General features: G+C 39.5%; 1 protein-coding gene across 9 annotated transcripts; it reads left to right on the top strand.

The window, feature by feature from the left end:
* Positions 1-4,407: 4,407 nt before the first annotated feature.
* LOC145435675 (cytochrome P450 3A29-like) lies at positions 4,408-13,385 on the top strand. Of its 9 annotated transcripts, XM_080312966.1 has the most exons (13): positions 4,408-5,903; positions 6,905-7,010; positions 7,158-7,207; positions 7,503-7,599; positions 8,815-9,029; positions 9,438-9,592; positions 10,200-10,330; positions 10,930-11,011; positions 11,725-11,885; positions 11,964-12,052; positions 12,116-12,253; positions 12,323-12,479; positions 13,008-13,385. In XM_080312966.1, the coding sequence occupies exons 1-13, from the start codon at positions 5,851-5,853 to the stop codon at positions 13,098-13,100; spliced, it is 1,527 nt and encodes a 508-aa protein (XP_080169092.1). In that variant the 5' UTR covers positions 4,408-5,850; the 3' UTR covers positions 13,101-13,385. The 9 variants fall into 9 exon arrangements, with proteins under 9 accessions (XP_080169092.1, XP_080169093.1, XP_080169095.1 ...); XM_080312967.1 differs by lacking the exon at positions 7,158-7,207 and having other exon boundaries at positions 4,411-5,903; XM_080312969.1 differs by having other exon boundaries at positions 5,860-5,903; positions 6,905-7,207; positions 7,475-7,599.
* The last annotated feature ends 83 nt before the right edge of the window (positions 13,386-13,468 follow it).

Genomic DNA, 13,468 nt, shown 5'->3' with positions numbered 1-13,468 from the left:
TCTGAAATTAAATGTCGCCTGACTGTAGCAATGTGCAGTGAGGATATAGCACAACAATATAGTAATGTTGAAACAATCTATATCCATGACCGCATTTCGCTATTGCATATTAATACCTGACAAGCTCACAATGAAATTATTCGAATTGACTGTTCAATGGACTGGACATAGTTAATGTAATTCGTGTGAAATTGATTTACTCGTTGAGACCCCGAATTTTGCAAGTCCTGAGTTAGACAACCCGGACCTTATCACAGCTAAATCGGAGCCGGGACATCATTTTCACCCGTTAAATGAGAGGCTTGACCTTGGAAAGTGTCATCATCTTTTTAGGTAGGGTTGCCATACGTCCTCTTTTAAGAGGATTTGTCCTCTTTTTGACTTTTTTAAAGTGTCCTGGTAGGACGCCTAAATGTTCTATTTTTTGAGAATTGGTCGTCTTTTTGGAAAGTTTTGGTTTAGTATATGTAACAATTGGACTGAGATATAGGATATCAGTATTCAAGTAACTGTCCGGCGGGTCTTTTGGAAGCTGAGCCACACATAAGACCTTCTTTTAATTCATAGTCAACCAACGGAGAATGTCATACAACGTGTCGAGTCGAGTTGAGTCGAAAAGATGACCTTTTTTATTTTTATTTTTTAGTCAACCAACTACAAACTTGGAATAAATTTACCAATTTTTCCGGATTTTGCTCCGGTATTGTAAGTCTGAAAATTTTGAAAAAGTGTCCCCTTTTCAGATTCCCAAAATATGGTAACCCTATTGTTAGGTTGAAACGCAACAGCGTGATAACTATCACATAGTCACAAATGACCTGATAAATATTGAAGGTAGAATTGGAGTTAGTATTTCAGAGCGTCCTGGTTTCGATATTGAACCCACCACAACAGTCGCAACTTGACAAGTGGTCGGGCTTCATTGCCTGTAACAATGATAGTCGAGGCAGGCGTATCACCACTAATCATATGTATGAATTGAGTGCGTGTCTTGACTTCCACGGAACCCCTGAGACTGGCTCATTGAACGCATAGCGTTCATGGAACACTAGTTAAGACCTCACAAAGTAGCGTAATGGTGAAGCGTCCGGCTTCTTGATCGATAGGTCGTGGATTCAATCCCAGGCCGGGTAAGATCAAAACCTGATTCGTAAAACTGGTATCCATGACTCCCTCGCTTGGCGCTCAGCAATACCGGGATAGCTTGGAGGGGTGGTGCTAGACTTAGAAAGCCGAATAAGGCTATATCTTCACCTTCCTTGTCCAGCAGCATATGCACATGCACACACTCGTAGTATTCATATGCACAGATCGGGTGTATGTATAGGGTTGCATTAAAACAAATGGTTATTTAAAACACGTTGCTTAAACATGTTTAACCCTAGAATGCATACACGAAAAAACTTACGCTACTGCATAACAGGGGTCATTTTGACCCGTATTGCTATTACGTGCAATTGCATTACAAAGACATTGAAAATTTTTCTTTTTGTTCGTTCCTCAGATCTTTCAGTGGCGTAATGATGACATGTCTAGAGTTTCTGCTGTATTTTAATGTGAAAACCGACGAAAAACAGTGTAAAGAAGTCGTGATAAAATGAAATAAAAGTCCAGAACAGTTCACACTACAAAGAACACCCTGATTCATTCATTGCATTTGTTGCCTATGATCATGGCCACGCTGTATTCTTGGCACATCGGCCTGCAACATCTGGAGCAACATTTCGCAACTTTCTTATCCCTTGCGCCTGGACATAAGGAGTGGCTACCTATATGTAGCGTATTTGGATCTTGATGTTTTATGATTGCAAGTCAAGCTCCTAGCAGAGAATCACTACATATTCACAAACGGCAAGTAGGATATTTCGAGCAAACTTTTGTAACAAAGCAAGTAAAAGTATTTGAGATTTTCACGGTACATGCGCATTTGGTGTTGATTTGTTTTTAAGCTGCGACAACGCCCTGCATAGAGTGGCCCGCAGATGAAATGCAATAAATTTCATACAAAGAAGGAAGTGAAAATTGTAATCAATCAAAAAGGTTCACATTGCAAAACCTATCAAAAAGGTTCACAGTGCAGAACTTATCAAGGTTCGTTTGTGGACGTGAACCTCTAAATTTCGGGGGTTCAAACACAGAACGCGAACGTGAACCTCACCACAAATCACACCATCCCTAGTAAGGAACACCACTTCCTATTCTGCAACGTGTTTGTTGATTGCGTGGATAGACTTCGAAAAGCTATGCCACATCTCATCTAGCCTCTCCTGTGGCTCTGTGGTGTTGCATTGTCTATCTTGTCATGATGTGGAGCAAAATGAGGCAGCAAGATATCGATCAAAACTCATTGCTTTGAACCTTGTCCATTCATATAATCAGGTCATACTTGTCTGAATATGGTAAAAGCATTTAGAGCTGCGATGTTGAGCAGATTGTAAAAGAGAACTACAGGCCATCGACAGGATTTTCGTTTGCAAGTATATGTTTGAACCATTTGGTCAATCAAGTAAACACAAATCTTTGTCTGTTCATAAAATCTGATGATCTCAGGCCTCATTTTCGGGTCCTTTTCTATTTCAATTTGCTGCGGGTCAAAATGACCCCTGTTATGCATTCTCGGGGTACTCAATGAAATAAGCATTTTTCTTGTCAAATGTAAAATTTTTCAGAACAAATTTTTTCTCATCATGTATAAGTATAAAAGACGAACAAAGTCAAGAAATTTCAGGATTCAATTCGCAATATGTGTTTAGCAGTTACAATGAATAACACTGTCTGGGTCATTTTGACCCCTGTTATGCATTCTAAGGTTAAACATGTTTTAAACAACCACAACAATAAACAAAAGCCTTTTGTTTAAAATGTGTTTTTTTGTCAAGTTGAATAATTATGCCAGAATTGTGTGAATACTTTCCAAAAGGACATGTTGTATGAGCCTACGGATGATAACCACCCGATATAGCCGCCGTATATGATATGGGATGGCTGGAATCCGTGAAATAGTCGGTTTAACCACAGAGATTAAATTTCCATGTCCTAATCCAATCCAAATCCATTCATAAAAATAACTCATATCCAAATCCAATCCAAATCCGCCAAAATTTTACAAATCCAGTTTTCCCAAATCCTAATCCTAATCCACGCTACTCTCTAAGCTACAGTACGTGAATATCGATCATTGGTACAGAATGAATGTTCCGATGATGATGACCGCAGACCGTCAAAATGCTACATGACGATGTAGACCTAACATATTTTTGGTCCGTACATGACAGGGATTGGAAACAGATTTCGTCAACGGAGCTATATTTACCCAATATTTTCAATTGTCAATGTCAGTCCACTATGACGTCACACTTCAACGTTTTTCACGAAATGGCTTGAAAAAAACGAAAAAGGTACAATAAAAAACATGTTTTAAACAAGGGCCATGTTTTAAACATTTTTGTTTTCAATTGAATGTTGTTTTAAATGCAACCCTAGGTGTATGTCTATCATGAGATGGTATATATGCTGCGAAAAAAGCAAGGACAAAAATACATAACGTCCCTTCCTGTTCCATATATTCTTTTAGCAAAACCCAGGAATATTTTACGCAAATACAAGAGTTTTAATCGCGTAACACGTCTTATCTATAATTATCAAGGCAAACATAAACGAGATATCACGAAAATCTAATCGGGCGTTCATTTCTTGAGAGTTGACAATTCCAAGACATCGTATGGCAATTGATGTACGGTAGAATTACGTCAATATAAGACTTACCGCTATACTGAGTACACAAAATGTATTCGCTAATTCGTCGAACGCCGGCAGGATATTTTCCGATTCGTTTAGATATGAAATTCATGTCGTACATGCTCGCGGAATTTACCGCTGTTTGAGGTAGACTGACGCAGCTTCGGCATTCGGTGCAAAAGCTGTGATCATTGATCATTGCTGGCTGTATAGGTTGGCTCGTAGCATTTGCAGAAGCACGGAAATGACGCAATAAGTCATAACATGAAGAAATCGCTGTGCAACGACTAGTCGTTATTCTCATAGTAGTGCTGTATCGTTCACTGTCGTCTTGATGCCTTCTGGTTTATTGCTGTCGTGTGGATATTTGATAAGGCGTTGTTACTGCAATCCTATTTATATTAAATACATTGTATTTGTGCATTAACTTGCCCTGGGAATCGACGACATAGTTAAATAAAGCAGCTCAGGTCCTTTAGTACATTGTGAGAAACATCCAATAGACGAGGTTGAAACAGCTAATGCGTGAAACCTATCAAGATACTGCGGTCGGTGAGTTATGAGTGTTGGTGCCGTCGCTTGTCACCTAAATTACGATACCGAATCAAAATCATCGCTGTCGCTACTTTGGTTCATAATGCGACGACGTCTGTACTGTCGCTTTAAAGACGTTCTCTGTTTAACTTTATTCGTAGGCTATCGTTGAAAGGCGCGGACGTAGTACTAGTAGCCAGTTGATGCCTAAAGACATTGTGTTTATGATATGCTTGTGCAAAATCAGTTGTGGATTCGCTATTTGTTCCATGAATATACTGGCTTGGCAGGGAACATTATGCCAGGTGCTGCCACAGAGTAGAAAGCAGTTCATGGTGGATTAAAGATACTTAATCACGCTGTTCGCGATCTGCTTTGATATTAACGCTTGCTGTGAGTCGAGAGAGAATCCTATAGGTTGCACTACATGTATTAAATACATTTGCAGGCCAGGGTTGGAGTTGTATTAAATGATTTCTTCAAGCCAGTTCGTTTCCTTCCTACATGATCGTTGCATCGCAGTTCTTGAGGTGTCAGATCTGACGGAACTACCATTAAGCTGAACTGAACAATGTGAATATCGGCCACCATGTCGAAGCGCCGTGGCTAGCGAAGAGATATAGTTAGAAGCGTTGTGCTTTACGATCATTTCCCAACGCTCAATAAACGCAATAAATGCAGTGTTACAACCCGACACTAACGGAGCGGCGGCTGCGCATTCGCGTGAGGACAACCATCAGTCAATCGTCTTGCCACCCTCGCTCGAAAAATTTAAATTCGGGCCTGCGGCGTTGAAACAATCGCGTATCACGATATTTCTTGCACAGGTTATGTTTATGCGATATTTGTCGAGTCATGGCGGTACACGCGCTCTTAAATGGATGTGTCAACATCGCTATATTCGTCTACAATTAAGATACAAGTTGCTATGCTGTGAGCCTGTGACTGCCATTCGTGTAAATTTGCTTGTGTTCTTCAATAGGATTATGCTTGGCTTACTTGTGTTTGTACAGTAGTAACTTCTAATATTGTTCCAGTTTTGCCTGAGTTACTTATCTTCGCGAAGCAACCAACATGGTTTTCGCTATTATGACAGTTATATTAGCTCATTTGACACTGCTTAGCTACTATATGCAGTTCGGTTCAATACGCTTTACGAAATTGATTTGAAATGTAGTAGAAATGAACGCCGTGAGACATTTTCAAGATGAATTTGTTGATTTATATTCATATCTGTCTTTCAGGTTATATTTAGACGAAATAGCACTAAAGGAATAGTAGGATTTGTGGTTCACATGTGTCGAACCATGGAATATACTATTTTACTGCCGGATCAGGACGGATTTGGATTCCTAAAATCTGCAATAGGCCCATCTCTGGCAACAGATTAAAAAATGCGGCATGTCGTTGTTACGAAAGTTGATGTTCTGACAGCCGTCTGTCGCGTTGTCACCATTCGTTATCATACGCACTTCGGCCGCCGGCTCTGTGTCCATCGGTGCTACAATAAATCAATTCGTTTTTTTTACAATTTCACCCCTAATCGCAGTACATAGGAAGCTGTGGGCGTTCATAAATATGATAGCTCCGGAGTCCTGGATTCTGATGATTAGCTTTATTGCTCTAATATGGTAAGAACTTATTACCGTATTTTGCATTAGACTGTGTTGTGTTGTTGTGTATATTTAGGTCGGATTGGCGTTCAGATTAGGTACTCTCTCTCGCGTGCCACAATTTGCACGCGCGCCCGGGGCTGCCGACCCCTGTTCTAATAGCATTTCACTAGATTAGATTACGCTCTACTATGTTACTGAACAGTACATGAATAGTAATGTAAATTCAGTGAGTTATCTGATTGATTATTATGGAAATCACTTTCGATCAATATCATTAGGATGTGTAATGAATTGTCATACCTGAATCACGTTATCAGGATGCTGTTGTTTTCATGATTGCTGTTTATTTAATTGCCGTCGACTTGTGCGAGTAATATGACCCGCCTTATAAGGAAGTGCGGTTACATGTTACATGCATATGATACTGATATAACCAGAAAAGAAGTGCTTCGACTTTTTTCGAGTACTAAATTATGTTTACCTGCTTGTACTACAGACTCAAGCGGTTATGTTTTACCACTCCCTATTCTAGGCAACATATTTAAGAAAATAATTACATTTAAACTTTGACATTTGTAAAGTTCAGTGTAGCTTTAGGACATATTGACATCCCTTGTATGATGAATTGTCGTATCAACTGCATGGACGAAATAGTCGGAATATATTTTCGGAATTAAGCGAAAAAGCTATTTGGCCAAGTCACACATAGCTCGGGACGTAGCTTAATATTAACAGGTCCATTTTGCCGCACGTGTTAACGATATAATTCACTGCTTTCAATTTAGAAATAAAACTGTATGCCGCAGATTATAGTTCAAGCTTTGTCTCGGGCCGCCAACGTATTTTTCGCTTCACATTTGTCTGGCGAGGAAAAATAATTGCCCACCCTTGGATTATGCCATACTGTAAGTCAGATTACCAGGGTCATGAAAATCATAGCCATATTACGAGAAGATCCTTTCCCAACACGTAGATCACATTCGCCATTATTCTGAAAGCCTGTATTTCATGTCCAGGTACTATGTTCATCGGAAATGGCAGTTTCTGAAAGACCTCAATGTACCTCACGACCCGCCGACTCTGTTCCAACTTGGTCACATGGGTCGCCTTTTTGGTAAAGACGTAAGTGTTCTTAAACTTGTATACATATGGTTTGTAATAAATGCACTGTGAGGATATTTTATTGAAGTGTATTGTGTAGAAATGAATTAAATGCCTACTTTACGCTGCATTGCCTTATTTCTACAATTATTTCTTTTCATTTAAAAGGCCTTTACGTATGATAATGAAATGAAGAAGAAGCATGGACCAATATGGGGGTAAATATAATTAAGGCCTTACATAACAACGTAGTGTTTCACTACAATGCAACATGTAACTACGATGGATTTTATCGAAAGTTACACATCAATCAATAGTCATGACAATATTCAATTGAGATGTTACAGTGAGTAACTTGCATAATTATCAAATGCTCATTGTTCTTGTACAAATCTTACGTATACGATTGAAGAATGACTGGTTTTTACATAAACTCTGATTGTTACCTCTTCCCGCAATCTTATTTTGCTACTAAATTCGTCTAGCTTCACAGGAGATCAATCCGTATTTCAGCGCGTACTCATTTTTAACACCGAGCATCACCATACATGATCCGCAAATGCTGAGACAAATATATATCAAGGAATTCCAGTCTTTTTCAGTGCGACAGGTAATGTATAGCCACATTTATGTTCATGTTCACTTGATATGAATTGCGCATTCGGATTCTTTTCGTTAACTTGCAAGAGGAGGTTCAGATCCAATTGAAATAATAACGAACTACCAACCTAGTTTGTTGACGGTCAACTATAAAGACTGGATTTTGATTTGTTCTGTTTCTAGCTGTGTATTTTGAAAATTGAGTAGTTTAAGTTCTAGTCTCAGTTACGCAATAAAATAAGAATTGAAAACACGTGTGGTCGTTTGGCATGAATCGTGATACCGATGATATGTTGTGTGATGTTCTTGCCGCCATTTTGGGAGTCGAAACCATTGCGGTTTGAAACTTGTACTGATGTTCATGGGAAATGCCATTTCGACTCCGATACGATAAAATTTAAAAGGTTGCATCGGAATTGAATCTGGTCAGTTGTATTTTAGTTAGTTGGTTGCGGAATTGTAGAAGTCTTTATAGTTCTGGTTCTGGTTCCATATGCGAGATTTGATAAGTGAGTAGTTGTAGTTCTAGTTCCAGTTCTAGTTGAGCAATTTGAAAATCCAGTATGGTTTATGCAAGTCCCCAGGACATAGTATGGAATTTGAAAAAAAGGAAGTATGGTATGGAATGGGAATTCACGGGTATGGGACAGAGATTAAAGTTACAATTGTATCTCGGGTTGTGAGCAACTTCTAAAGTATTGAAAAGTATCAGATATGATAATCAAGATTTTTGGTATGGTATGGAACGAGTGACGTTGGTGTGGAATAGGGAAATTCCCATAGCACACCAAACTTTGTCAAGGTACGTCTATGGAGGCCATGCCATTAGAGGCTTGCCTGGGAGTACGGTTACGATTCAAACGGCACTTGCTTAGCAAATGATTTTCGTTATATATGCTTTGACCTGGGAGGAATCGTCTCTTACTGCAAAGCAATATTACATCTTGATTGCTATTTACAAACAATGACAGAAAGCCAAACAGTCTGTGGCAACTAACATTGCGGGAATGCGGCTATTCCGTTATTATCCTCGTGACACAGCGCACAATCCCCAGTATTGACCTGCGGCATTTATTGTGTGACATGCCTTGTGTATGCTGTAACAATGTGTACATAGCGGTAGATGGTTGCTTAAATTTGTTTTCTGCCTCGTGTTAGTCCCGGCAAGGACCCGCGAGTAAAGGCTACCGACAAGAGAAATATGCCTGAAATTCTTCGTTATCAGAGAGCACTTGCGAAGATTAACGGGGAAGAGATGAAACTGGCATTGACGTCAGTCGAAGGAAGTCAGTGGAAGCGTATCAGATCGTCTTTGACTCCTACATTTTCAACAGCCAAACTAAAGCAGATGATTTACATTTTCGACAGATGCGCGCAGAATGCCGCGTCTGCTTTAGATAGGAAGATTGCAGCGAATGATGGAATCTTCAATTCCAAAACGTACGTACTTGTTGTTGGTTTTCTGGTTGTTGAGTCTATATCCATGATCATTGGCCATGTTACTCCTGAACGATAACGATTTACGAGTTTTCGACTTCTTTCACCACCCATGCCCCATACTACTGTACGGGGCATTTCTAAGAAGTTCGACCTCACAATCTCTGCAAAAGGTGGTAAAATTATAGGCTGATCCGTGTAATCGTTGTCGTAGAAAAGCCTAGAAAAAATTGGGCCGTGCTGTGAGTCGGCAACTAGTAATAATTGAAGACATTATTTGTGTTTTTTGATCTCTGATGTCGAAACACCATGGATATTAAATGACAACAGTGTCGGTGTGTCTGTACCTAACGTCTAATAAAAGTTGCAGTTGAATATAGGGTATTTATTGCGATATTTACTTCTATGCAGGATATTTTCGCGACTGTCTCTAGACATCATATGCTCTGCCGCATTCAGCACCGATGTTAATTCGCAAGACGACACGGAAAAGGAACCCGAAATTGCAAGACAGACGAAGAATCTATTCAAGATGTCGTTTTTCAATCCGTTGATTTTGATGTGCTGTGAGTGTGAATTTTATGAAGTGGAGAGTTGATTGAATTTGCTTGCTGGTGGCTCTCATTAACTTTAGTGGCGCTTCCAAAAACTTCAGCCAAACTATCGATTACGAATAATTGAAAATATTTTTATCGCCCGTAACGATTACGTCAGGCCAATTCCCACAGGATCCATGTATTCTGTTGTACGTTTTGGGGTTCTAATAGCAGCATGCCAAGGCTCGGTCTAAAATTTGATGTTACGGCCTGGCCTAAACAAGATTCTACCGGCAAACGTTGTCAAGTACCATGGATGGTAACATTATTACCATGTCGGTAAAGACTAGTAAATGGGATGTTTAACACTCTGAAAACTGGAAATTTAAATTCGAGAGTGTGGCTAACACACGACTCTGCCAGTCTGCCTGTCTGTCTAACTCACTTTCGTATAGTTTTCATCAGAACTCGGTAAACATGGACAAAAAGAAGATATAATGACTAACCCTAGAAATATGTATAATATGGACAACGTAAATTTTTAAGACATCAAAAGAAGGTCAATTCGTAGAAATAAGGACAGTTTACCAACCCTGTATATAGGCTTCTCCTACAACCATTTAATTTTCATTTGTAGTCCTATGGCCGCCATTCGAAAGAGTGTTAGAGTTCTTCAATTATTCGATACTGGGGCAGGAGCCGCTACACTACTTCACATCTCTGGCTGGTCAAGTGATCAATGAACGGAGAACCGACTCAAAATCGCAGGTTCAAGATGTTTTCTATTTTTATTAAGTAAGAGCATCCTGATAGTAAGACGAATACTCTTTTGTAAAACGATAGCAGACGTGGCGCTTCTGGAAAAGCGTGAACAGGAGGATAGGTCGTGCTGAGTCTTTAATCTTACGGTTCCATCGCATTTTCATCTTATCTTATAAGAACCTGACTTTTGTGGGCGAGAATAGGCTTCCTTTTGGCTTGATACATTGATTAGAGTATCCACAACTTCATAATCTTTTCAATTATATGCGGTGAGTACTATATGGTGTCTTATGATAGATTGCAATGGGAGCTTACATCACTGGTAGTTGATATTAATACATAAAATGAATGCTGACGATTGCCGAAGACGTTAGAGACCAAATTCGATCGAAGTCACCAGATCAAGTTCACATTGTATAGAATTGTCAAAATTTATGGATACATTTTAAAACATTCGATCTATATCGACACAATGACGTAATCAGAAGCAAAAAATATCTCTCGCCTAAGAAAGTTGCAAATATCAGGGATGATCTAACTTTCGTATACAACCTATCTCCTACATCGTTGGTGTCGGTGTTATCTCATCGATATTTCATGTTTAGACACGGCGGGTTGACCTGATGCAACTGATGCTGGATAACGAAATATCAAAAGAAGAAGCGAAGTCAAATAAATTGGAGAAAGGTGGGAGGCACAATTAGTAAAGTTTCTAATTAGTGCGCCGATATAATACTTCCCGCCGAAGTTCAATATTGCCGTTGTATTGCAAATACGGTACTACTCCACAAACAAAGAACGAATCTATGAAACAAACGAATCGGTTTTTCTAAGTACAACACTAAAAGTAATAAACTTGCTCGTGTTGCCGATCTAAAATCACTCTCGTGCTACAAATTAGGTGATTTACGTTTCACTTGCTGTTTCTGTGATGTTTAGCAATAGAAACCTTTCAAAACGCATGCGCCGCGAGATCGGGGCTATTGCGCCATCGATAAAATAAAAATATACTTACTATGACAAGAATATAACTTATCATTATCATGTTGAAATATATTAAGAAAAAGTTTAATCAAGTACCAACAGTAGTTTGATTTTTAGTACACATTTTATCAATAGTTTACAACGTTTTTTGAGGCTTTCGCGGGCCGCACAAAACAGTGTTGCGGTCCCCATGCGGCCCGCAGGGCAAGTTGCCCACCCCTGGTCTAAAAGAACTACTCGTTCTTAAGTGAGTAACATGTTATAGTATTTTCTTGCTTACAGCCAGTAACCCCAAGAACTATATTGAACATAACGACGTTAATACATAGAAGTCTTTCGAAAATGATATTCTAACAGCCGGCTGAACTTGTCTCCAGAATAACAGCTAACATCTCAACTGTTCAGTGTTCAAACAGGCATGGACAGGAAAGAGATCCTTGGAAACGCAATGCTCATGATACTGGCAGGCTTCGAGAATACCGGCAACACTTTGAGTTTCTTAGCCTATAACTTGGCGCAACACCCTCAAGTTCAAAGGAAAGTCCAGGAAGAAATCGACGAAACCTATGCGAAAAAGGTAACAGCACGCAGGAAGTAATTGCCAATCTCACGAATCGATTTTATCGCGTTTCAATTTCAACTTTTTTGGCATCAGGATAAATTGGATTACGAAGCCATTGCCGAAATGAAATGGCTCGAGATGTGTGTGAACGAGACGCTAAGAATCTACAATCCCACTTTAAGGTAAGTAGACCTAAGGCTTAACATATTAGAAGCAACCACCACCCTCGGGTTCTGATCTAACAGAAATGCTAGGATTTGTGAAAGCCAGACAACGATCAACGGTCTAACCATACCGAAAGGAATTTCGATAAATGTACCCACATTCGCTCTATCGCGCGACCCAGAATACTGGGATGAGCCTGAGGTTTTCAATCCTGAAAGGTGAGATGTCTTACCTATGGTTTGTCCTTTCGATTCAGTGACACTAGATAGCCTTCTCTATATCGTTAGGATGAGTGATATGACCCAAATCGACCCGATGGTCTATCAACCATTCGGCGGAGGTCCACGGAATTGCATCGCTATGCGATTCGCTCTGATGGAGATCAAACTGAGTATGGCTCATCTTCTACGACAATACACCTTCGAACCTACTGAAACTACGCCGGTATTATGACTTCAATTTTGTTTGAGTAATGCTGCGTATATGTATAAATCTTTAAATTAAACCTTTGTTGGTCCCTAATTCAATTTTATTTTGGTCAATTGGTAAATACGTTAATTCAATGCGTGTTCAGAAATTGTGCGATGTCTCCGCTATTTCTGGGATTGTTATCTGCATCAACCTTTCCCAAACTCTTATATTATACTGGTTTTGAGTTTGAGCTACTGAAAATCCGATCCCAGCTGTGATTACAGCGCAACGAAATTCTCCTTGTGCGAAGCATGGAGCCAGCAGTAGCCGCATCCATATTAGCATGATTGCAAAGTATCTCCTACCCGATGTGCATTAGCGTGGTAACTTCAGTAATAACTCAGAGAATGAGTTTTTTTATAACTCCAAGTGACCATCAAGTTTTTAACAATACACGATTTGTAACAACGCATGAGATTCCTCTACTTTACCGAAGTATTTTTACCGCGGATTATTACGTGTGTGTTAAGTTGAAAATATATAATCACATTTTTATTTCAGAAACCTCCTCTGAAACTTGGATTTGGTGTCAACATTAGATCAATTGTCGATTACAACCTTCGTGCAGTCAGAAGAAATGAGATATTCGCTTAAAAGCACTGCGTATTTCACGATTGGTTTCCTACTTCATCCAGGACATGCACTGCCGCAAGATGAGGGATATAAGCCAAATCGTATATCTGCATAGTGCACACGGCACATATATTCTCGTACTGACGGCTACCCTACATGTATGGGACTATACCACTTACGGTTGTTTGGAAATTAAAATAGAGAATGTTGGACATCGTGCATGTCATATTTTATTGCAAAATTATTGACATTGGGGTTGACGATGTAGCTAATTTTACTGGAGTGCAAAATATAAGATATAAGCTATGTGCATTGTATTATACTAGGGATTATATCGCCCAATCTGGGTGTTTTGAGCAAGATTAGTGTCAAAGACAGCTATTCGCACA

This window comes from Botryllus schlosseri, chromosome 3 (assembly GCF_051294905.1).
Source record: "Botryllus schlosseri isolate E-star chromosome 3, Bs_hap1, whole genome shotgun sequence".
Classification (NCBI taxonomy): domain Eukaryota; kingdom Metazoa; phylum Chordata; class Ascidiacea; order Stolidobranchia; family Styelidae; genus Botryllus; species Botryllus schlosseri.
This window is presented reverse-complemented; position numbering and strand designations above follow the sequence as displayed.